Raw genomic sequence first — 23166 nt, 5'->3', positions numbered from 1 at the left:
TCCCCTGCCCGCTTGTTCGCCTCCTATAAGTCCACACGTGCACACGAGCTCGTTGCAGGCAATAAAGTCTTCTTCGACTTTCGCTCCCCCACCACACACCCCTCCTCGGCTGAGTTCCTTCAAACCCTGGCAAAGCACGCCGGCCACGAGGTACCTGTTTGGGGGGGAGGGAAGGGAGGGGCTCGCTGGCTTTCTCCCCCCGCCTCTTTCTGCTCTTTGGCTCCCGAAACCAAGGTGCAGGGACGCCAACGCATGATGAAACGTAAAGCAAGCCAATTGCTGGCCCGAGGAGGGGGAAATCGCTCTTCGGCGTCTGCCTGCGACTCGGAAAGAGGCAGTAATTGCTGGAGACAGCGAGAGCTGGGGGGCTGGGCTGAGGTAGCCCAGTATAAATAGTAGGATCTCAAATTGAAAGGCATAAATAACAGCGGGAGTAATCTAACCCCGATCCAGTCTCTTCTGGTTGTCGAGCTCCTGGGCAAGGGCCATCTGAGCGCGCGCGCGCGCACCCCCCCATATACACACATAGGCGGGGGCGCGCGTGCGCGCTTCTCCCCCCCACCACCCAGCCTGGACAAGAGGGACCCCACGGCCAGGACTCCCGAGCGGAGCCGCATCCGCCAAGTAGCGCAAAGCCCAGCAGCAGGCTCGCTGGCGGTGGAACGAGCTTGCCTGGCGGTTTGGTGGCGGCGAGGTTTTTTAGGGCCCGGCTTCTCCCCCTTCCCGACCGGGTCGCCATGGAAGAACTTACGGCATTTGTCTCCAAATCTTTTGACCAGAAAAGCAAAGACAGCAGTGGTGGCGGCGGCGGCGGCGGCGGCGGCGGCGGCGGTGGAGGCGGCGGAGGCGGCAGTCACAAGAAGGAGTCCATCACGTACCGGGAAGTTTTGGAGAGCGGGCTGGCGCGGACTCGGGAGCTGGGCGGCTCCGACGCCACTAGCCTGCAGGAGCTGGCCGAGGGCAGCCCCCACTGCCCGGTCCACCTTTTCAAAGAGCCTGGAGACAGCGATAAGGACAAGCTCAAGGACTTCAACCACGCCAGCAGGGCCTCGGAAGGTAAAGAGGAACCCGCCACCCCCCAGGCGTCCGGCAAATGCCCCTCAGTCTTCTTGGGCCATCCCGCGTTTCCTCCGGGGCGCCGCTTGGACGCAACTGTCCCTTCCGTAGAATAGAGATGGGGACGTCGGGGATGGTAATAATAAGAGTAGCGATAATAATGATGATGATGATGATGATGATAATAGCAGCAGCACCGAGGACCATTCAAATAAGAAAACCAGTCTCAAAACTTCAGCAGTCCTAGTTCCTCTTTCTTTTCTTTAGGCGAATTTAAACAATAGAAGGAAGCAGCTTTCCCTTTCGGCTCCCGCGCGGCCCATTTTCCATCGCGGCCAACTTAAAGTGGGAGTAGCGGGCAGAATTTGTTCTGGGGCTGGTCTCCGTGGAATGGCTAAAATTATTGCATTAAAGAGATGTGGGAAGCTTGCGGCGGGGAGGGGAAGGGCTAATACTCAAGATGAATTGGCCGGCGGCTCGCGAGGCAAAGGGAACAAACGCATAGGAACCTCCTCGCCTGGGATATTCCGCAAATCTCTCTTTGGGGGGGGGGGGGGGGTTGGGATGGGGACGATGCCCAAGCCTTTCCCCTGAAGACTGTACTGTTTTCGCCCCCGGCCTGTAAGGGTCTCTCGAGGTAAAGAGGGATCCAGCTTTTTTGCGTTAGGACTACAGAATAGGACGCTTGAAATACGGTCTACAGAAAAGAAGGGGAAAGAGAAGCCGATATAAGAAGTTAAGCAAGCATTTTTCGGCCACTTAGACGGAGCGTTATGTCACTTATGCTCCTAGGCAAACCTGCTAGAATTAAATACAAGTATCTCCTAGGTTTGAAACGGAAGCACCACCGGCTTATGGCAGTTTCTGTGGTGAATGCTTTAGTAATAAAAGTAGAACAGGGAAGGATGACTCCTTTAAAAATTGCAATCCGGTTTCTTAAAAGAATTTTTTTTCCATTCTTGTTTTCTAAAACAATACGAGGCACTGGCATTATTGATATTATCTGGCAATTTATAGATAAAGCTTGACATGTCTGTTGAAAAGTAAGTCCAACTGTATTTTCAGGGGTTTCTCTGTTCTAAATGTGTTCAGACCTGCAGATGTTTAATCGTTGTCAGAAAGACCCTTTCACTAAAATCCACACGTAGTATCAGCTGGACTTGCCCTATGCTTTTTGTTTGTTTATTAGATCTGTTATGATCTAAAAGAGAGCTTAGCTCTAGGATAAAGTGATAGTTTACATTCTCAGAGGTCTTACCGTAATCATTTTAAGATCGATCGATCTCTAGCTATCTGTTTATCAGTTCAAGAATGACTGAATATAAATGAAGTGCTAACGATTACCCATGATACTCAGGTGCTGTCAAATTCAAAGCACCCTTTTTAGAAAATCCTGTAAAGATTAAATAGTTTTACAACATATGCATGTGTGTATAACCTCCCAAAATATATATCTCCACATAGTCTGTATGTCACATGTATCAAATCATGAAAATGTTCTACATACAAATTATATATATATATCTTTATATATATAGGAAATATATATATATTTCTTTATCTTTATAGGAAAGTGTTTTTACTGCTTACCACTTCCTTCACAAGTCACCCAGTGCTGTTTACCATAAAACTGCTGTTTACACACAATACCCACACACTCCCTACAAATCAACATCTGTGGTCAGTATCCTGAAGTGAAAAATGTTCATAGCTCCACAGAGCTGGAGTTCATAGAAAAAGAAAGGTCCATCCAACAGCATAATAAACATTGTGGATAAAACACCCAAACCCGCTTGCAGGAAAGGCGGCTGTGTGGAAAATGGGGAGATCCTGGGCTGGAAGTCAGTGCCACAGAACTCGGTGAAAATCTCTGGACCGAGACTTGACGGGCTGGAAAAGATCCGGGCGTTCTGACCATAGTTGGTTAGATTCCTACAGCTTTGATCTGGTCATGGTAAGGAATAACCTATCTCTAACGCTGATAGTCTGGAAGTAATTTTTTCTTAATTCAGTACTATGCCCCCCCCCCGCCCGCTTTATGTTTGGACTGGGAATTGAAGTAGGCTATAGTTCTTAAAAGCATCTCAGCTACAATTTTCTTGGGCTGCAACAGATGAGTCCTCTTCAAAATGACTTTTCAGTGTGTCTCCTAAGAAAAATGGGGCCTTAGTTTTAGCTTTATAATCAGTGGTGTCGATTTCAAGTGAGTTGGGGGGGGGGGGGAAGTGCCAGGGAATCAGTAGCCCAGTTCCAATTGCAGTCATTTTTAGGGGGCTTTTATACTGAAACCCATCCCTAAGGCATGCATCTTTTGTGCCAGCTGGAACAGAAATCCTAGAAAACTATTGCTAGAAAAAGGAGCCAACCTCAGTCGCGCTCATTTTCCAGAAAAGGTGATTTTGAACCTGGAAAGCAGACCCTGAGCTTTCCAGAGCAGCTCCCCAAAGTCCAGAGGGAGGCCCCTCTCCTTATGCCTTCGGAGACACGATGATTTCCCCAAGACAGAAATAGGGCAGAGCGCTCCTACCACCAGCTTCCTTTGGTGCCCTCTGGCCCGACCTCAGCCTGGCCTTTCAGGGTGCCCTCTCACCAATGACAACGCCTTGGGCGACTACTTTTTCTTTTCAACTGGCCAGCTCAAACCCACCCATTTTTCTTTCTTCCTGAATTTGTAGAAAAAGACGTCCCCCTCCATTCCTTCTCCTTGCACCAGCCAAAGTTCTCCTGGGTCTTTTCCAGTTCCTCCTGTGCTCAGTGGCCCTCACAAGCTCCTTGCGCTGGGGTGATGCCTGGGGGCTATGCGTGTGCTGGTGTGTTTCTCATGGTAGCAGGCCCTTTGATGTCTGGTGAGGACTCCGTCCCATTAGGCGATAGCTCTGGGGAGGGGACAACAGGCAGAACGGATTTGTACAAAGTGGTATAAAGGAGGCCATCCATCCATCTCCCATGTGCTTATTTTCTAAGCAGGTGAGTTTCTCAAATATTTAAACGAATGTCCTTTCCCGCCACCCCCAAGGTTTCAAGAGTATAACAGCAGATCCCAATGGAGTTGAGGACATTTCCCCTCACTTCCTCGTGAATGGAGGCTTCATTTCCTGTTTTTTAACATTCTTTTCCCGAGCTCTTGCTTGAGCCGAACCTATGGAATGGCTTTATAACCCTGCTCTGGAGGTTTGCCCATTCATAAGCTTTTGCTGTGCTTCCTAGCTCCCTTAACCCATTTCTCCTACCTAGCAGACTTGGGCTGGTTTAACAGAAAACCAAGCCTAAGAGCACTTAGTACTTGGATGGGACACCACCCAGAAATTCTCGGGCTGTAGGTTAGACAAGGAAATTGAAAACACATTCTGACAGACTGCTTCTGTACCTTTGCTAAGAATACTCCATGGACCTGTCCATGAAGTTAATAGGCGCCAAACGCAAAGGAGATTTTATGTATGCATGGGAAAAATATGTTGCTTATAGTAAGGAATTAGCTTAAATTGGTTTCTTGTTACCAATTCCCTGAATTGTTTATCATGAAGGGCAGACGGTGTCCTGATTAGTGAGATATATGGTCTGGGTTAATTCATATCAGGTCTAACATTATGAGACCCTGACAGGCGGAGGTGCCTGTCTTTTGAATTTCCCCGCGAAGAAAGAGCTGGAAATAAGTAACCGACTTCTTCTTTAAAACAGGCAGATGGCAAGGTTAAGGTACCCCCGTTGCACAGCATGTCTGCCTGTAGACCACCACCCCGTCTCCTGTCAAAGAAAAGAAATGCCACGAGGCCCTCGGAGCGCCTTGGCGACAGAAGAAGCCTTGGAAAGCCTCCCTTAGACTCATTAACGAATATTGACCAAACCCCACCCGAAGTATCGGAGCGAAACTCTCTCGCCTTTTCATATTCTGGGCTAGCGGGGTCAATCACCTGTTCGATTAGCTGGGAAACCCTCTCCTCCTTCGGAAGAGGCTTCCGATACCCAGGTGCGAAGTCTCCACTTTCTCCTCCTCTTCCTCTCCCCACCCCAGGGATCTATGAATGCAAAGACAAGCGGGAGGAGGTGAAATCCGAAGATGAGGACGGCCAGACTAAACTGAAACAGCGGAGGAGCAGAACGAATTTCACCCTGGAACAGCTGAACGAGCTAGAGAGGCTGTTCGACGAGACGCACTATCCGGATGCCTTCATGAGGGAAGAGCTGAGCCAAAGGCTTGGGCTGTCTGAAGCTAGGGTGCAGGTAAGGAGGAAGAGACGTCGTCGGCCCTCGTTCTGGACCTTTAGTGCAGAGACCGGTTTCCGGGACGAACAACACTAGGACACGTGCCGTGGCAGCGGGGGAGATGTGCGTGTGTGTGTGTGGGGGGGGGGCGGATTCTAGCCTGGGCTGCTGCGCTCCGTTTCTTGCCCCTTCGGAGCCTTTCGTCTCCACCGAACGCTCGGGGTCTCCTCGGTCCCACTTCTAACCAATCAGGTGCTTGATTTAGTAGACCCCGCAGGAGCAAGAGAACCTTTTGCTTTTCTCTTTTGTTTTTCTTGCGCTCTGTTGCGGGGCGGGGCGGGGACAATGGGCACGGAGAAAGCTGGGTGCTTTGGGAGTAGATAATCCAGAGCCGGGGGGAAATGTGTCTCTATTTGACTTGCATAACAAGAGCATGAATTCATAGGGCCCCATCTGCTCTTCCCTCCCCAATGCCCCTTAAAATGTAACGTTTCCAAATCCTTAAGAATAGGCTTGAATTATGCACTGATAATTCGCCAAGGCATCTGTGACCTGTGTCCTGATATTCCTCCCTCCCTCCATCTCTGGAGTTGCCATATCAGGGCAGTAGAAATCCGGGTGACCACTAGATGGCAGCAAAAAGATACAAATAACTGTAATTACTTATCAGTTACTATTAGTTAGCTGGACTTTTGTTTCTGAAACTGTTAACCCAATGGTTTTATATAGAATCCTCTTCTGAAGTAGAGGATGAACAAAGCACCACCCAAGCTAAAGGAATGCCAGTGTTAGGAACCTCGGCCCATTCATTCAGGTACTATGTAAAGAAAGGAGTTTTGATAAAATCACCTGTGGAGTTACAGCACAAGGTTTTAAAGTCAAAGACACGTAAAGAAAAATCATGCCTGGCAAGTTCTTACTACGCTTTCACAAAACCAATTTTCTTCATGTATTTTGTGAGGTGAGGGAGGAAGAGAAACTCAGAAACTCCACCCTGAGGAGAAACTCAGCAGGATGCTCTGGTTTCAAACTCTCCTTAGTTTCCATCAGATCAACTTGCTCCTTGTGGATTTAATATTATTGTGCGTGTTCTAAACTAATGACTAGATTTGGATCTCTAGAGATGCCCATATAGTCCTGAGGAAAAAAAGAGTGTTGTTTAGATGGTAAAATAATAATTTTTTTGTAATTTTCCCCCTCCAAATAAATGGGATACTTTTAAAAAAAATTTTAAGCCAAGTAATGGAATATTTCATGTAGATTTGCTGGTTTTGGAAAAGAAACAGTGGTAGGGAAAATGATCAAAAAGGTTGCAGTGGCTCCAGTTCTCTTCCCCTCCCGCCCCCCACTATTGATCCAATAGCTTAAACTAAATGAATGAAGAGATTAAACTTTGGCTGAAGGGGACATCAACTTTTATGCCATCTTTTCCAGCTCTTTACAAGAGAAAGGCTCCTATAATATTCTTGGGAGTGCTTTGATATAACGTTTCCATTAAAATAAATTACTTGTAGCCTTTCTATAAAAAATAAATTACTTGTAATCACATTCTGCAGTCCTTCTTTAAAGCAGTTTATTACTGTGGTTAGTCCAGCATCCTAACAGGATATTCATAGTTACAGGAAAATTGGCATTCCAAGTGTTTGCAGGTTTTTGAAATATTACTTCCCGCTCCCTTTAACTGCCCCCCCCCGGCAAAATTGCCCTGTCTTTCACATGAATCCCATAAAAGCTGCACACTCAGAAAGAGCTTAGCCTGAAAGAAAGAAAAGAAATATTGAAAAGAGAATGGGCCACTGAGAAAACCGTTTTAGAGACAGCCCTTAATTAAAACATAAACAGGGTTTGATGTGCTGGATAGGACTGGATCGAGGTCTTATTCATGTTTGGTAAAAGAAAGGAAGGAATGGAAGAGGCTACATGGACACCCCCCTACTTCAAAATAGATATTTTAGTACTTCCAGAATTGCCTTCTAATCCCAGTCAATAGCGCCTGTCCCTTGTTGTTAAAGGATCTAGTTTCAATTTAGTGTGGAAATGTGCTGCAAATAAATTGGAGCTCCTACGGTAGCTACTCCTTATTAACCTTTTATTTTTAGTGTTGTACCGGCAACTCATATCGCCCAGCTGTCAGTGTTATAATTGAAAGTTATGAGACCGTAGTGAGGGGTAGGCAGTAATTCAATTACGAGCAAATATCTTTGGGTTTTATGGCGCAGGGCTAAATTAAATGTCATTATTCACTGTCTCTAATGGAAATCAAAAGGAAATCAGATTAGAGCATTTGTGAAAGAAATCACTGAGTGATCCTTAATGAAGAAATAACTGTCTAAAACACTGTCCTGCGCTTTACTTAGCATATTCATGACTAGTTGGAATTGATCGGGAATCACACCGGGGCTGATTTATGAAGGCTTGGCGTTTGGGCTAATTCATCACTTCCATGCCTCCTCCTCACTTTCTCCTTCGCCTCTTCCAGAGCTGAAAAGGGAAGGGGCGTTCTGCCGTTGTGAGCTCGGCAGAGCCCCTGGGCCTAAGCAAATGGGGCCAAGGGCAAGAGCAGGGCTCGGCCAGGGGGCCCAAGAGGGCTGGGGTTATGCTACAGAAGACCCATCGCTCTAGAGATTCCCCCCTTGCCAGAGGAACCATCTTTGTGAGTGGGGTCGGGCCTCTAACCCAAAGCAGCGAAAGGCAGGTTGATCTGGGATGTATAGAAAGAAGGACCCGCATCATTTCCATGTGCTGGTCAGCTCAAACCTCTAGAATTTAGCTATTTTTCCTCTTTGGTCAAGGAACCCAAAGGATCCCCTTTCCCAACATTTTAAATGCACATCCACCTATTTTTTTTTTTAATCGTGAAAGCAAATTAGAGAGTCCGTCAACAGTTGCCGATTAATTGACCTGGCTTTATAAGATCAAGATTTTATCTTGATTGATATTATCACTTATTTTTATGTCAAAGCTGTTGATGATGATGATGATTGTGGTTGAAGTTTTCATTTCAAGGGAGAGTTCGTTTTGCTCTCGGTCAAAACAAAATCTAGTTAAATCCGAAACACTCGGTCTGAAATTGATTAAAGCTGTTAGTCTCAAGACACGCCTACGAGAAACCCAGTTGCATTGAAATCGATGGCATTCCTTCCCAACGGAGGGGGTGGGACGATGGTTCAGAGTCGACTCGAAATGTTAGTTTGTTTGACGTCGCAAGGACAGGAGTCGTCTCTATCCCGGGAAGAACATTTCGGGAGCCTCTTCTCAAGGGACGCCGGAGACGGTGGTGCTGACTTTTAGGCAGGCAGAGTAGGGAAAACAGTGAAGAACAAAAAATCTTCTGTTTAAAAAGTTTCAGGATCGCTCAGAGATTTTTTTTTTTCCTTTCTTTTTTTAATTCTGCCACTCAGTACATTAATTCAAGGTCTCGCGTACTGGCGACTGGGGGTGTGGTGGGGGAAGGGGGAGAATATCCCACGTGCTCCAGTGTAAAGACGGCCAATTCCTGTTTAAGAAACCCATTCCAGTACCTCTGGATAATTAATGTCTTTGGAAGCCTTTCTTTGCACTAATTACTCCGTTGTAAATGGCCATCATTAAGGCAATTGAAGAAAGCTTGGAGGCGAAATGTGATGTAGGAAGTGCAGTTAGTATTAATTAAGCGTATGATCAACTTGGCAAGCGGAAGGCATCGGCAGGGGGTGGGGCCAAGGGCCACAGTCTCAAGTCTTAGATTCGATCTGTCTCCATCACAGGCAGTGGCTGGCTGGCTAGGGGAGCAAAGGGAGGGCCTCGCAGTGAGGCTGCAACCTTTCATACCGGGTTGGAAACATTTTGCACAAGGAATAAACTCCTTGGCTATTGAGATGCAACAACAGCCTCAGCTTCACAAGAAGGCATTTCCAGAAAGGAGGGGGGGGGGAGGGGAGATTTTCTGGATTGCAGCAATTTTAAAATAAAATACAATGAATCAGTTGGGATAGCAGGATTAATATTAATCTGGAAAAGCATGCCTGTTTCAACAGCCAGAAAGAATGTCAAACAGACAGTTACATCTTACCCACCTGATATGGACTGATTGTGGATTTAGCCTCAGTTCTTCAACCCCATTAAAGCAGAAGTTTAAGGACCCAATTGAAAACCAACTGGATGGAATTTTTTCCCTAGTGCCTCGCAGTGACTGTGTTTGCATCACAACCAGAATTGCATCTTTGCTAACCACAACATTTGTGAGTGATGTGAACTCAGTCAGTTTGAGGACTTTATGGTTCAGTGGGTTGTAAAAAGGTAGGCTTCCTCAAGTCCAGTTCCTCTCCTGGCAACCACTTGGACATGGCTATGTAGTTTTCTTGGCAATGGTATGGAAATGCTTCATCTTTGTGTTCTTCTGAAATGTTTTTTGTAACTTCCTACTGCTGTGCGATTTTCAGTGCTCTCCCATCTAAATACAGTACTAACCAGGTACCACCTGGCTTAGCTTTTTCCTGATCAGCCAAGGTTACCTAGGTGCTGCCACCTAGCTGTGGGAATGTGTGTCGGAATCCCAAAATCTTAGTTGAGAGAAAACATGATCCAGTGAATCATGGGTAAGCATGTCCAAAGAAGATAACTAAAGTGTTGCAATTCCAATTAGTTTTTAGGTAGGTGAATGTGATATTCAGAATTGAATTCATACTCAGTAATTGCAATCTCAAGTTTCTTCAGATTTTGTGTGTGTGTGTGTGTCTCCAAGTCAATGTTGACTCCCGGCGATTGGACAAATCCTTGCATTTTTCCTGGCAAGATTTTCAGAAGTGGTTTGCCATTGCCTCCTTCTTAGGGCTGAGAGAGAGTGACTGGCCCAAGGTCTCCCAGCTGGCTTCATGCCTAAGGCAGGACTAGAACTCACGGTCTCCTGGGTTCTAGCCTGGCACCTTAACCACTACACCAAACTGGCTGTCCAGAAATAAGTCCCTCAAGTACCTCTGTGTATGTTAGGAAGAAGATTCACACCTCAAAAACTACCTTGGCCTTTAAATCAGCCTTCCCTAAGCTGGTGCCATCCAGATATGTAGGATCTCATCTTTCATAATCCTCAAACAAGATGGCTACCCTGGCTAGGAATCTTGGGAGTTGGCCCAGCACATCTCAGAGTACTAGGTTGAAGGAGAATGCTTTATGGTAGTAATATTATTCCCTGTTTTTCTTTCTTGTAATAGATGATGATAAGAATTATTTTTCTAGAAGGACTTTCTGAGAAGTGCTTTCAACTGAATTGAACTCAGATGTGCAGGTCTATTGGAGTGCCCTTTATTCTGCCATTAGTTCCACTTCACCAGACTCATTTTTCTAGACTTAGCATAGGATTCCTTCCAGGGAAAGGTGGTCAAAATAAGCCAACATTTGACTAAGGCTGAACTGGAGTGTAGATCAATGATTAGATAATTTAAACACCTACCCCAAATCATACAGAATAGTAGAAATCCTATTAGACCAGTGAGTTTAGCAATGACAATGTTGAAGACATAATTCACCTTTCTCAGTAGGGGGAATGGTGTCATGCTGTTCTTTCCAGAATTCACTAGATGGATAAAATAGCAGTTCCTAGAGAAAGCATTCAGGCCCTGAGGCCAAAGACACAATTTGCTTTGTATATATAAAAAAAGCAAACTAAAAAAAAGAGTTTGTATTATCCATATGGTTAACATTACTATTTTGGGATACTGAAATGATAAGAAAACCACAGCTCTTAGCCAAGCAGTTCCATGCTACTCTAGGAAAGTGAACAAGGATGGTAGTTTGCAGTTAAACTTGGAACAACCAGAGGAATGCCCTACACCCCATCCTTGAAATCCAGACCGAGACCTTTCAAGTTTTCCCAGCTTGGAAGCATCCATCGATGTTGAGCTACAAATCCCAGCATGCAGCACGCCACAGAGGAGTGCCGGGCTCCGGATTAACAAGGAAGACACACGTGAGCGTAATCTTTGCTACAGCAGTGAACTTTCCATTTCAATTCCCATGGTGCTTTAGCCTGTAAATGTGGGCTCCCAGCACGTGCGTAGGCAAGTATAGGATTGTCACATTACGGAAGGTGGTGGTTTTATTCAGAGAAGCCAGCCGCTGGGTTGGAAAGGCTTCTTTCTTTCTTTCTTTCTTTCTTTCTTTCTTTCTTTCTTTCTTTCTTTCTTTCTTTCTTTCTTTCTTTCTTTCTTTCTTTCTTTCGCCCTTCAGGGGCAGTGGCCTCGCTGGGAACCGACCTGGTCTCCAAGCGGGCGCGCGTGCGGGAGGGACTGCGAAGTGAGTTTCGAGTTCGGTTCTGCCTCCTTGCACGGCAACTTCTTATGGCGCTGAAAGGTCATTATTTAGGAGCGTCAACGAAGACCTCCTTGCGGTGATTCGGGCGTGGAACGGAGACGTAACCTTCCCACGTTGCAGCCGGGGACGTTGATCCCCCTCCCCCCCCCCGGCTCCCCTGCCTGCAGGCTCTTTAATTGGATCTCCCCGGTTGGAAGGAGCTAAAACTATTGGCACCTCTAGCGCTTTCGCGGAAAACCGTCCCACGTCTTGTGCTGCTTTGCTCCAACGCCTTTGGTAACTCTATTATTAATAATAAGACTCAGGATGCCACTGAGAGGCAGGGGGGGGGCATACCAAGCCCATTCCAGCACAGAACTGGGACAGCTACGTAGGTGTGGATGTAGCTGACTTTATGCGATGAATGCCCTGCGTCCTCTGACGCTAAGAAATCACATCTGGATGGTTTGAAGCGGTCCCCTTAATCTACATTCTACCAGTGTGTAAGGAGAGCAGCTTTCCTCACCCGGTTGCCACACAGATGTGTTGGACTATCAATCCCATCATCCCCAGTGACCCAGACCTGACCTTTGTCACTTGCAGCGGTGGGGTGAGGCATTTTTAATTTTTTTTAAATTTTAATAATAACAGAAAAACAAAAAACAAAACAAAAAAGGAATGAAACACAAAGATAAACATACATTATCAAAAAAATTGGCATAACAGGTGCTTAAAAATAAGTGGAAAAGTGGAAAAGATGCAACAGAAAAAATAATAAAAATATAAAGTATAATATGTCATAACAGTAAAGTTACAATTCTATATTTAATGTAAATATGTGAGTGTGTGTGTGTGTATATATATTTAATACAATTATATAACTATTGTGCTTTTTCCTAACCTACTGTATTTTGTATAAAATGTAGAAGGCATGCTCCGGATCCCCACGGTAAAAGAACTCCGATTAGCGGGGTCCAGAAGGCAGGCCTTCTCTGCTGTAGCCCCCACCCTTTGGAACATCTTGCCTCTGGAGGTGAGACAGGCCCCCTCACTCCCGGCCTTTTGGAGGGATTTGAAGACCTGGCTCTGCCATCTGGCCTGGGGCGGGGAGGGAGGATATCAAAAATGGGGTTGGCTGGCCCCTTAGCAGCCTGGTGTGGCCTCTGTCGGCTTCTTGGATTTTTTAGCCTTTTTATTTTTCTCTTTGTAACTTTGGTTTTATAATCTTTTAATTATGTATTGCCGATTTTAGTTTGTTGTAAGCCGCCCAGAGTCCCCCGTTGTGGGGAGATGGGCGGGGACAAGTCAAATAAATAATAATAATAATAAATGAATCCCATATTTCATTATACTTGTTTATATAAAGCCTATGTCTATAGGCAATCTCTCTGCATCTCAGGTCTTCAATCCATTGGATAAATGGGGCCATATATGTCAGGATTTTTTATCTTTCCAGTGTTGCATTATCAGTCTTTTGGCCATAGTAAGGGCACGGAGAATCCATTTATGTTGTCCAGTTGTCAAATTCCATGTACTAGGTATGTAATTCAAGAGAATATTATCCTCTGAAAATTTTAGCTTTTTTGCACACATTTGTATGGTCCACTTACTCTCTCCCAAAACTTAGTAAGTGTAGGACATTATACAAACATACATTTTAAAGAAGCATTGTCCTTATTACATCTCCAACAAAATGCTGTTGTAGTCTTTTTCTATACAAATGTAATGGAATCCAATAAATGCTAAATATTATTGTTTGTTGTATAAGTCATAGTTTAAGGTCCATTGACATTCTTGCTATAGAAGTTAAGACACTCCCATTGTCTAGGCAATATAGAAACCTCTGACTCTTTATTTCACTATCTCTTAACATCTGCATGTCAAATTGATTTATTGATAACAAATATCTATGAAAGCAAATAGTAGGTTTTTTAGTTTTAAAAGATTTAATGAGTTGTTCTAGTATTTCAGGGGTCTCAGAAGCTGAAAATGCTGCTGGTCCAAACAACATTGTTAACAAATGTTGCAGCTGTAAATACTGCCATTGGGTTACAAGTGCTAGATGATATTTAGCTCTTAACACAGCATATGTTAAAAATTCATCTTCACTGTCTATCAGTTGTCCCCGCTCCATCCAATTTTTCCATATCACCATCTTTTTCCCAAAAGCAGCAGATTGGGGAAGGTAGATTCACAACTGAGTAACATGGGAAAAATGGAGGGGAGAGTCAAGATCCCATTGCATTTTCTTTAAGAACAATAGTCTGCTGAAATGTTCCTCCAACTCAGTGGGATTTAATTATGAGTAGACCCTCATGGGATTGTACTATTATAGAGTTGCATGTTACCTATACCAGTGATGATTATTTTTTTCTTGAGCTTCATTTAGCCATGATGAGCAGGCTTTTAGGCTTGTGAGCTCTATTGTGTGTGACATTTCTAAAAACCCTCTCTTGATATCAAACAAGCACATTGAAATGAAAAGATTCTGTGCTCAGGAACTTATTCTGAGTATTAGAATGACTGAAAGTTATTTGAGAGCTTTGTCCTCACCTGCTTATAACATCTAACAACAATTTCAGATCTTCTTTCCTCTCATCCCAGCATTTAGCTTTCTGCAGCCGCACACATTTCCTTGTCTTCTAGCTTTTAAGAAAGTTTGGGGTGGGTGGGTTGATGGCTGACCTCCCTCGTCTCAATGCTGCTGCTGACTGCTTTCATTATTGCTAGCATCTCCTCTCCTTTTGGCAGGTTTGGTTCCAGAACAGAAGAGCCAAATGCCGAAAGCAAGAGAATCAGATGCACAAAGGTAGGTCCTGGAAGGGAGTGGAGGCGGGCTGACCTTTCTGAAGGCTCTTTCCTGACCCACCCGTGTCTCTGACTGCAGGTGTGATCTTGGGGACGGCCAGCCATTTAGACGCCTGCCGGGTGGCCCCCTATGTGAACATGGGAGCCCTGAGGATGCCTTTCCAGCAGGTAGCTCGTTTTTCTTCCTTTTCATCTCCAGGCTGACCTGTCTAAGGCAGCTGTTAAGTTGGCATTTGGGCAGATGGAGGGAAGGAGGAAGGAATGTGCAATAAAGGGACGTATTCTGCACATATACAGAGGCGCTTTCGTTACCAATAGTTCCTGATGCCTTGGTTCCCTGGCCTTGAAAACCGAATTCAGGAAGGTTTTGAGTAGTAGAGCAGATTTATTTAAAAGTCAGCCCCTCAAGATTCTGTAGGTCTTTTAATATGTGTGCTTAAATCTCTGTGTCTGTCTTGTAACTATAGTTTATGGTTACTAATTGCGGCCAGCATCTCAATTTGATTCAAAAATACTTACTTTGTTTCTAATAGCGACAGGTAAAATTCCAGCCAAGAGAAGATATTGCTGTACCGCATTTGTTAAATTTCAGCCTTTTGAGCACTTGGAAAAGGCATACATCCAAAGCAAATTACTACAGTGAAAGCAAAGAGCAAGCAATCTTTCCAGCTGTTGAGGAGACATCCTTAGTGTGTAGTCTCAGCAAGCGGAAAATAGGATTAGGTTATTTTTCTTCCTTCTCCCAAATCCACACACTGTTTGTATTTCTTCAGTAGGGCTGGTTTTGTCTAGACATGGAAGATGAGCAGGTTCGGGCCTGGTTAGTACTTGGATCGGAGAGTTCTAGGAAGTACAAGGATTGGGAAGTTGAAAAAATATTCCAGAAAAAGGCAGTGGCAAACTACAGGGATAGGATATCTTGGTGAAGTCAAATGGAGTCAAATTCAACTCAAAGGAAACTTTTTTACGTGCCTTACGATGGATCTTTAGCATAGCTAAACCCTTGTGATATCAAAGTAACGCTTAGCTGGGTTAACTTGTTATATTGTTCTGCTGGTGGGGAAAGGAAACACATAGTGAGGTGCTGATTGGCTGATGGGTAGCTAGTGGCATGTGTTTTGTGCTCCCCCTCTGAAGATTTAGGCACCCCCTCCTGTGAAATCTGTCAATGACTGATCAAGGCTACATTGTTCATACAAATATCTCTGGGAGGGAAACAGGATAAAGTTTATACTCTTTGGCAGATTAATCGGGAATTACTGGCTGCTTCCCAGAATTCAAAGGATTGCTATAAAGCTGTTTAAAATGTGGAACAAGATAAGGGCAGCATAATCAAGGAGAAACAGTGGGGGATTCTTGGGTTAATAATACTGAGAGGAAAGGGCCTGCATTACCCTATCCCAAGATGTTATCTCTGTCTTCAATAATTTCACAATTATTGCAGATGTAGCCTCTGTTAAGGCACACTTGCAAGAGCTGGTTGAACAAGGAACACCCTGGTTTCAAATAGCACAAAGAAGCCAGTTTTGCTCATGACATGGGCAAATAAAAATAATGGGAAAAGATAGGGAGCGATGTTAGCATTTGGATGCTGATCGGGTATTCTTGACCGCCTAACATTTCTCCTTTCCATCTCCTTCTACTCTTCTGTTGCTCTTCTTAATTTCAATAAGTTAGATAGCTATCTAAAAGCAAGTGTATTCATACCTCTTATTTTAAAAAAAGCTTATATGTATCACTGCTTTGAGGTCTTTTTTCTGCATAAGATTTTGTTGAATGTTAAAAAGCCTGTTAATAATAACATCAGTTCTGCCTGGCTCCCTTTGAAGCTATTATTTAACTTCTTTTTTAAATTAAAAAAGTACCATCATTTCTGGCTTTCTGCAGTAAGGAATTTAGTGGGTGAATGAAATAAGCCTGTCTTGTATTTTCCTGTTTTAGTTCCTCAGAGAAGTTGTGGTAGAATATTTGATCTTCCTCTTTTTTGAGGAAACAATTTTTCTTAGCTATTTTGTAAAAGTCTTGTAGGGTAAGGTGGTAGTCAGAATAAGCTGTTATGGAATCATCATCCAGCCTTATTTGTAGAATTTTTTGTGGAATTTTAGGAGTGACTCTAGACTTCCCTATGTTATATTTATAATTTTTATCTTTTCATATCAGTCCCTATGTTATTTCTCTTTTTAGAGAAAACCCATTAAGAAGCAAATGGGGGGAATAGCTGTATGCCGCTTTAGCGAAATGCAGGGGATCAATTAACTGGATATGCTTTTATAAGTAATGGTAGAAAGCTAGGAGAACCTGGAGTCAACACTGTTGACCACTGACAATTAGAGCAGAAGTGTGCATAGGAGGCATAGAGAAGCCAAATGTCAGAAATAGCATTGTGCCATCACAACACAAACTCCATGCTCTCCCAGCACAAGCTTTGACCCTTTTGTGTATGTGCATTGTGACACTGCATACATGTACAAAAGGGACAGAGCTTTCTTCACAACAGTGTGATGCTGCCCTATTTGATGAAAATCTTCAATTCTGTGGACGCTCCTGGATTCGAGCAAAAAGGGGGAAGGAAAAGGAAAAGAGTCAGTTAGTAGATATTAAAAGTAAAGCAAAGAGACTCCATTAGTTTTTGTGAAAAAGTAAACTATTATTTTGTAAATAAGCACAGAAGTCTCTACATCTAAATAAAAACAACTTATATTCCTTACTGTTCACACCCAATTGCTCTTCTGAATCAATGAGATAAAGAATATAATATCTCCGGTCCTGCTCTTATGATATTACAGATGAACCAGTGAGAAATGAGCTAAACTTACATTAAGTCTTTATATTGTGGTTATCATTTTGGAGTGGTGGCATCAAGGTTTTAAACAATGCTCATTTGTTATCAGATCCATTAGGTAGACCAGACCATGAAATCAATTCCATAGGAAGGCTAAAAAGTAATTTTATTGAGATTGGCTATTATAACAGAATCTTGCAACTCTGATTGTTCTGTATGTCCTCCTCCTTTTTATAGTTCAATGAATTAGGGAGATGTTTGGACTGCTTCTGAATGTTATCTGGACATTCTGGACTTAGAAATTGCTTCATCTCTTTTTGCTTAGGCAACAAGCTTCTGCATACAGTATCTACATCAAGGTCATCTTCCTTACTCTCTACATTTTTATTCCCCAAATAAACTCCTAAGTAATGAACTTGATTTTGGCACGTGTGATAGCAAAGCAATGTGATACAAATTCCAGAAGGAAGAATTTGCCTGAAGGAAAAGAAGAGCAAGAACCAGAATAATTAAGAGAGAATGAGGGGGCAAAGGGGGGAAAAGAAGAAATATATAGTAGATAGCTACACAGGAAAAAAGAAAAAGAAATGATGTAAACAGAAATGACTGCCAGATCCTGGACAATGAGCAAACTAAAGGAATGTAAGGATCGGAACATTCAGTATGAGGGAGAGTATGGAAAAAGGAGACTGTTACTGATTAAAAAAGAAAATGAAACTCCAACTCTGCGAAGTACCTTATCTTCCAGATTTTAGAGGGCAAAATAGGCTAAGAGAATTGAGATGAAGGTAAAGGCTCACAGTCAGCATGAAAAGGAAATGTTACTGTTTAAAGCTGAAATGCACTGTGACTCCTAAGGACTGTGCCTCTTATATGCCTGGGGAAGATCTCCCCATCTTTGCTTCAGCTGCTGAGAAACCTACTAAAAGATAAAATTTGGGAGCAGAGGACTTCGTGAAATTAATTTCCAGTTTCACTAAAGGAGGTCCAACTAGCTGCACAGGAACTTCCCGAAGAACAAATTGTTTCATATACTGCCCTTAAACTAACAGTATATAAATGTTTTTAAAAAGGACCTGATTTTTTTTTCCAGGGATATGATTAGAACTTTGTACTGAAAGCCGGGGGACTCTTTTGTGGAGTTCAATCCTCATTGGGCATTTTGCCCCAAGTGCCTTGTTTTATCCTGCATATGTCACTCAGCTCTTTTTAATCTGCCCTCCAGTGCTTGGCATTGATTGCCCTACTATATCCCAAGAGATCCCAGAGTTACCTACAGGGAATCAGGCACCTGGGAAATCCCCCATTAGAAGATGTGGTCACCAGGCATTCACAGCCGAAATGTGAATTTCAGAGCAGCTGAAAATCACAACTCTATTTATCTTGCTGTTCAGAACCATTCCATTCTATTTCTGACAATTTCATCATTCTCTGCTACATCATCTGTTTTGACCTGCAGGAATTTCTATTGTACTGTGAGTCTGCTATCTCTTTAACTTGCCCTTGGTATGAAACAATAAATTTACTTTGGACTACAAGAAAGTTGGGAATAGCATGAGTTAAGTTGCCTGTAAAATAGGATATAAATATTTCTCACGAGAACAGAACAGTTGGTACATTTGTAAAGAAATGATCAGATGGCCTGAGATTGACAGCCCAGAGAAAAGATAGAATTAATACATGTGGACTAATTTTATTTTCCATGAGTTAAAAATTAAAAATGAAAGCCAGCTTGGTCTAGTGGTTAAGGCACCAGGCTAGAAACCAGGAGACTGTGAGTTTTAGTCCTGCCTTAGGCACGAAAGCTGGCTGGGTGACTTTGGGCCTTACTCTGTCTCAGCCCAACTCACCTCACAGGGTGGTCGTTGTGGGGAAAATAGGAGGAGGAAGGAGTATTAGGTATACTCACTGCCTTGAGTTATTTATAAAAAACAATAAAGGTCGGATTAAAAAAAATCTTAAAAAAAAAAGATAGGAGGCCAAACTCAGTAATTGGAGCTGCTGAAGACAATGGATCATTTGGTACTGAATAGAGAGGAGTTTCCATTCAGATTTGGCAGATATGAGATAGTTATTTTTTAGTCCACTCTGAAAGACCTGTACACAAGAAAGAAACCTGTTTTGGTCCGGTGAGTTTGATTGCAAGTTAAGAGAGCCTGTGAGTTGTGGTAAGAAAACATTTTAGGAGCGGTAGACTATGATACTTCCTTGCTGTTATAAGATTAGAATTAATGGATAGAATAAACATTGTCCCTCACCAACATGTAACTTTACAAGGGCTTGGAAGCAAAGATCCTCATTAATTACCAGTGGCAAGAGTGTTAGTGGAGTGGAAATGTTGTGGTTTGAAGTAGGTGTAATGGAACATTAATGCATGTCACTTACTAGAGAAAGGGATAACGTGGTCCTGATATGCATGTTTGTTTGTACTAAAAAAAAAATCCCTTGCACTCACTCAGAAGGGAGAGCTGTAAAGAGGGCAGAAGGGGGAAACCCATAATAGCAGAAGAGGCTGCAGGAAGTATTGGGGACAACACCGTAAAAAACAAGTTTCTGTAGAAGAAGTAATAAAAGAATGAAGAAGTTTGGAGAAGATAGAAGAGAAAACAGAAGAGCTTGCAGTTTTCACTGTTGAAAAGCATAGAGATGCAACAGCAGAAAATCCAGCAGAGGCATTAGTAAAAGCTTCAGATGGAGCACTATAAAAAAGGCCATTGGGAACAGCTGTCAGGGAGTTGAATGCCAGGCGAAGCAGGCGAAACAGCTAGCTGCAACTTTTGCTCAGGAAATGGGAAATACTACAGAAGTGGTGGTAATGGATTTAGCAGTCACCTGAAAGAGAAACTGAAAAAAAGAGCTGAGGTCGCTGTTAACATAGAAAAAGAGGAAGAAACAGATAGTGAAAAAGCAGAGAAATCAGTGGAAAGGAGGATTGAACTGGATCTGAAAGGAGCTCTGGTGCTGGATGTTCTAGCTGTTCTCAGTGGACTGAAAGTGATATAACTTCAACCATCCCCACTGAGCAAACAGTTGCTGGAGTTACAGACATTTCCCATCTTGTTAGGAGAAGAGGAAACCAAAGGAAGAAATTAAACAAAGACAAAAGGACGCTAACAAATCTAAACCAGAACTGGATATCATTTGTGGAAATAAGGTTGCAAAATATTGAAAGATATTAAAGCAAAAATGTTGCAGCTATCGATGTAACCGAAAATACATATTTGAAAAAAATGTGATTGCAGATACTTTATGAATACAGGAAAGGGGGGAAAAAAAGGATTGTTTATATATGTAAGGTGAAATAAGCTCTTCTGCTTAAACCCTGTGTCCCAGAATGACAGTGATGCTAAGCTGGAAGAGAAGGAAAGATGTGTTGAAATGATTGATTGTTGCTTTTACTTGACTGCAAGTAAAGTGTTAACTGGATGCTTCTTTATAGGAAGTAGAGGCAGAAAGCTAAGAATCTGAGGAGAATATGGAACAGATTAGAGAATAAAAAGAAAGGAAAGGAAAAGGAGATAATCAGTATATTAAAAGGGGGGGGGAAGCAACATGGGCTCTTGTGGTAAACATCCCATAAATTGTCCACTTCTAAATATTTTATATCTCATCTTGACTGTCTTTATGAAGTTGTTATTGAAGTTTTTATTGTGTAAAAACACCTAACATGCTACACCTAAGGTATTATGCTACCAATAAATGAGAAGATGAGAGATTTTGTACTGAGGTTAAATTCATCATTATATTACTTCTGTTGAAATGAACCTAGTTTTGCCATAAGATGCATGCTCTCTATTGACTGGTAACTCCTTAAGACTCTGCCTGGCAACATCAAATGCCAGACCCTGGGCGGGTGGGGTGGGGTGGGAAACAAGAGGGAGAAGAGGTTTTATCTGGAAAAGCTAGTTTGCAGTAATTCCAGAAAAGGACAACCTTAGTAACTGATATTTACAGTAACCAGTATAGGATAATACAGCAAGGAAGAGCACGCTGTCAGTTTGAGTACTACATTCAGACAATGGCATTGTACAACAATTTAATTTAATTTAATTGTAGATTAAATGCTGGGTTATAAGAAAACATATAAATACATCTTGATTATGTGCTTTTTATTTTTAATCTGTGAGAGTACCTGCTTATCTGTGCATTTTTGAATATTAGTGATAAAAACAAAAATGTGAAATCAAAAAGACTAATAGTGTTATTGCAGTAGAGTATTAGTTTACAGATATTTTGGTCACTTACTGTAAGTGTGAACTTTTTTGTCTGTAGGACAAGCTTCATTTTTAAAAGATCTCTGTGGATTGCAGCAGGGATACCCAGTGGTATTGTGACATCACCAGGGGGTGGAGTTAAACATTTTCAGCCTGTTTTGTAGGAATGGTTTAAGGGACAAGATTTAACACAGCTTTTTTGCTCTTTATTTTATGGAAAAATCACTACAAATACCACCAAAAATCAGTATGATCTTGGGGGAGTTTTGAGGGCCACAGAATGAAGAGTTAGAGGATTGTAGTTTCCCAGCTGTAATTTACCACAATTTGGCAAGGAGACCACCTATTTTGTCAAAACCATGCCCAGCAGCTATTGATTTTTAAAGCAGAAGTAGAAAAACTTTTTTTTCCAGTGAAGGGCTCTTGAACCATTGGAAGATGACTTGCTGTTTATGATGGGTGGAGCCAGATTTTAATAGCAGATGGATCTAGATGCAGTAGAGGATGAATCCATGGTTTGGTGTGCATGGAGCTTGCATCATTACCTCACTCTGTCTCTCTTTGTGCTACCTTATCCCATCTCTGTCTTTCTTTCTCCTTCTAGCACATCAAGCTGAAGAATTAGCTATTCCCAGAGTGCAAGAATGGACTTTTAGGAACTAGTTTGATGATGCTAAGTGCCATATGGAGTTAATTAAAGTGTTGCGGATTCCTTACTCAGCCATAGAAGTGTTTCCTCAGCTATTTTTCTCATACATCTGTGTTCTGTGCCCCAGGCAGATAAATGGTGAACGCTCAGCCTTCACAGAATTGCAGTTACTAAAATACGTAATCATTTACAAAGCCACAGAGTAATGCCCTGAGATGACCTTGACAGAAGTATGCAAGAACCGTTACCTAGGCAAAGAGGGATGAAACATTGTTTAAGCCCTGAGAAGCAAGATAGTATTTGGAAGTGGATCAGGCAAATGCCTCTCTGATTCACTGGGGCATAAGAAGGGGAGGGATAGCGTAATCAGACTTGCAAGATTCTGTTACCATGCCTTTCTCAATAAATTGTAGTTCTAGTCTTCCTTGGAGTTGATTTTCTGGTCTGTAGGGCTGACACGCCCATTTGTCCCTCTGTTGGAATATCTCCTGTTAATTATTTTCTGTATGATTCTGTTTTTTCCCTCCAGGTCCAAGCTCAGTTGCAGCTAGAGGGGGTCACCCATGCCCACCCTCATCTCCATCCTCACCTAGCTGCTCATGCCCCTTATTTGATGTTCCCTCCCCCTCCCTTTGGACTCCCAATTGCCTCATTGGCCGATTCTGCATCTGCAGCTGCAGTTGTGGCTGCAGCCGCCAAGAGCAACAGCAAGAATTCCAGTATTGCTGACTTGAGGCTCAAGGCCCGGAAACATGCTGAGGCCCTGGGGCTTTGACATTTCCTTTCTGGAAGCAGTTTCATTGCCAGGATGGACAATAGTTTCCTTTCCTCCAACTGTCATCCATGCTTGGCTGAGACAAGGATGAGTGCTAGATTTTGAAAGGCCTGGAAGTCCTTGTAGATGCACAATCAGCACCGGGCTGCTTTTTCCTCCTTTACTCCCTCCTTTCTCCTCGTCCTATTTTGTTCCAAGATGTCAGAAGTTATTCAGTTGATCTGAGGATTGAAGGACTCACCTATCTACTTTTTTGATTTTGGCCAAGTGCTTAGTGCTGATGATTGCAGTTAAACTCTCCTGCTCCCACCAGATGCATACTGAGTCTGAATTCAAGGTATAAATAACAAGTTAAAAAAAGAAAAATCAAGAATACTTTTGGAGGAGAGAAGATGAGAGGGATAATTCTCCA

The 23166-nt window shown here is 43.0% G+C and overlaps 1 protein-coding gene across 2 annotated transcripts; it reads left to right on the top strand.

Moving 5' to 3' along the window:
• The first annotated feature begins 737 nt into the window (after positions 1 to 737).
• SHOX (SHOX homeobox) lies at positions 738 to 22754 on the top strand. 2 transcript variants are annotated; one of them, XM_088144437.1, is made up of 5 exons: positions 738 to 1056; positions 5069 to 5277; positions 14278 to 14335; positions 14414 to 14502; positions 22509 to 22754. In XM_088144437.1, the coding sequence occupies exons 1-5, from the start codon at positions 738 to 740 to the stop codon at positions 22752 to 22754; spliced, it is 921 nt and encodes a 306-aa protein (XP_088000563.1). The 2 variants fall into 2 exon arrangements, with proteins under 2 accessions (XP_088000563.1, XP_088000562.1); XM_088144436.1 differs by having other exon boundaries at positions 14414 to 14505.
• Positions 22755 to 23166: the final 412 nt, after the last annotated feature.

This window comes from Python bivittatus, unplaced genomic scaffold (assembly GCF_059951505.1).
Source record: "Python bivittatus isolate LINGU-HERP-01145 unplaced genomic scaffold, Pbiv_v1 ctg000350_np1212, whole genome shotgun sequence".
Classification (NCBI taxonomy): Eukaryota; Metazoa; Chordata; class Lepidosauria; order Squamata; family Pythonidae; genus Python; species Python bivittatus.
The sequence above is the reverse complement of the archived record's forward strand: the minus strand, read 5'-3'. Positions and strand labels throughout refer to the sequence as shown.

What these genes read in the sequence shown, in the direction of transcription:
- SHOX (XM_088144436.1), top strand. Translation starts at nt 738, where the DNA reads ATGGAAGAACTTACGGCATTTGTCTCCAAATCTTTTGACCAGAAAAGC. An exon ending in CGCCAGCAGGGCCTCGGAAG is followed by an intron (nt 1,057 to 5,068) that starts GTAAAGAGGAAC and finishes TCCCCACCCCAG; the next exon opens with GGATCTATGAATGCAAAGAC. An exon ending in TGTCTGAAGCTAGGGTGCAG is followed by an intron (nt 5,278 to 14,277) that starts GTAAGGAGGAAG and finishes TCCTTTTGGCAG; the next exon opens with GTTTGGTTCCAGAACAGAAG.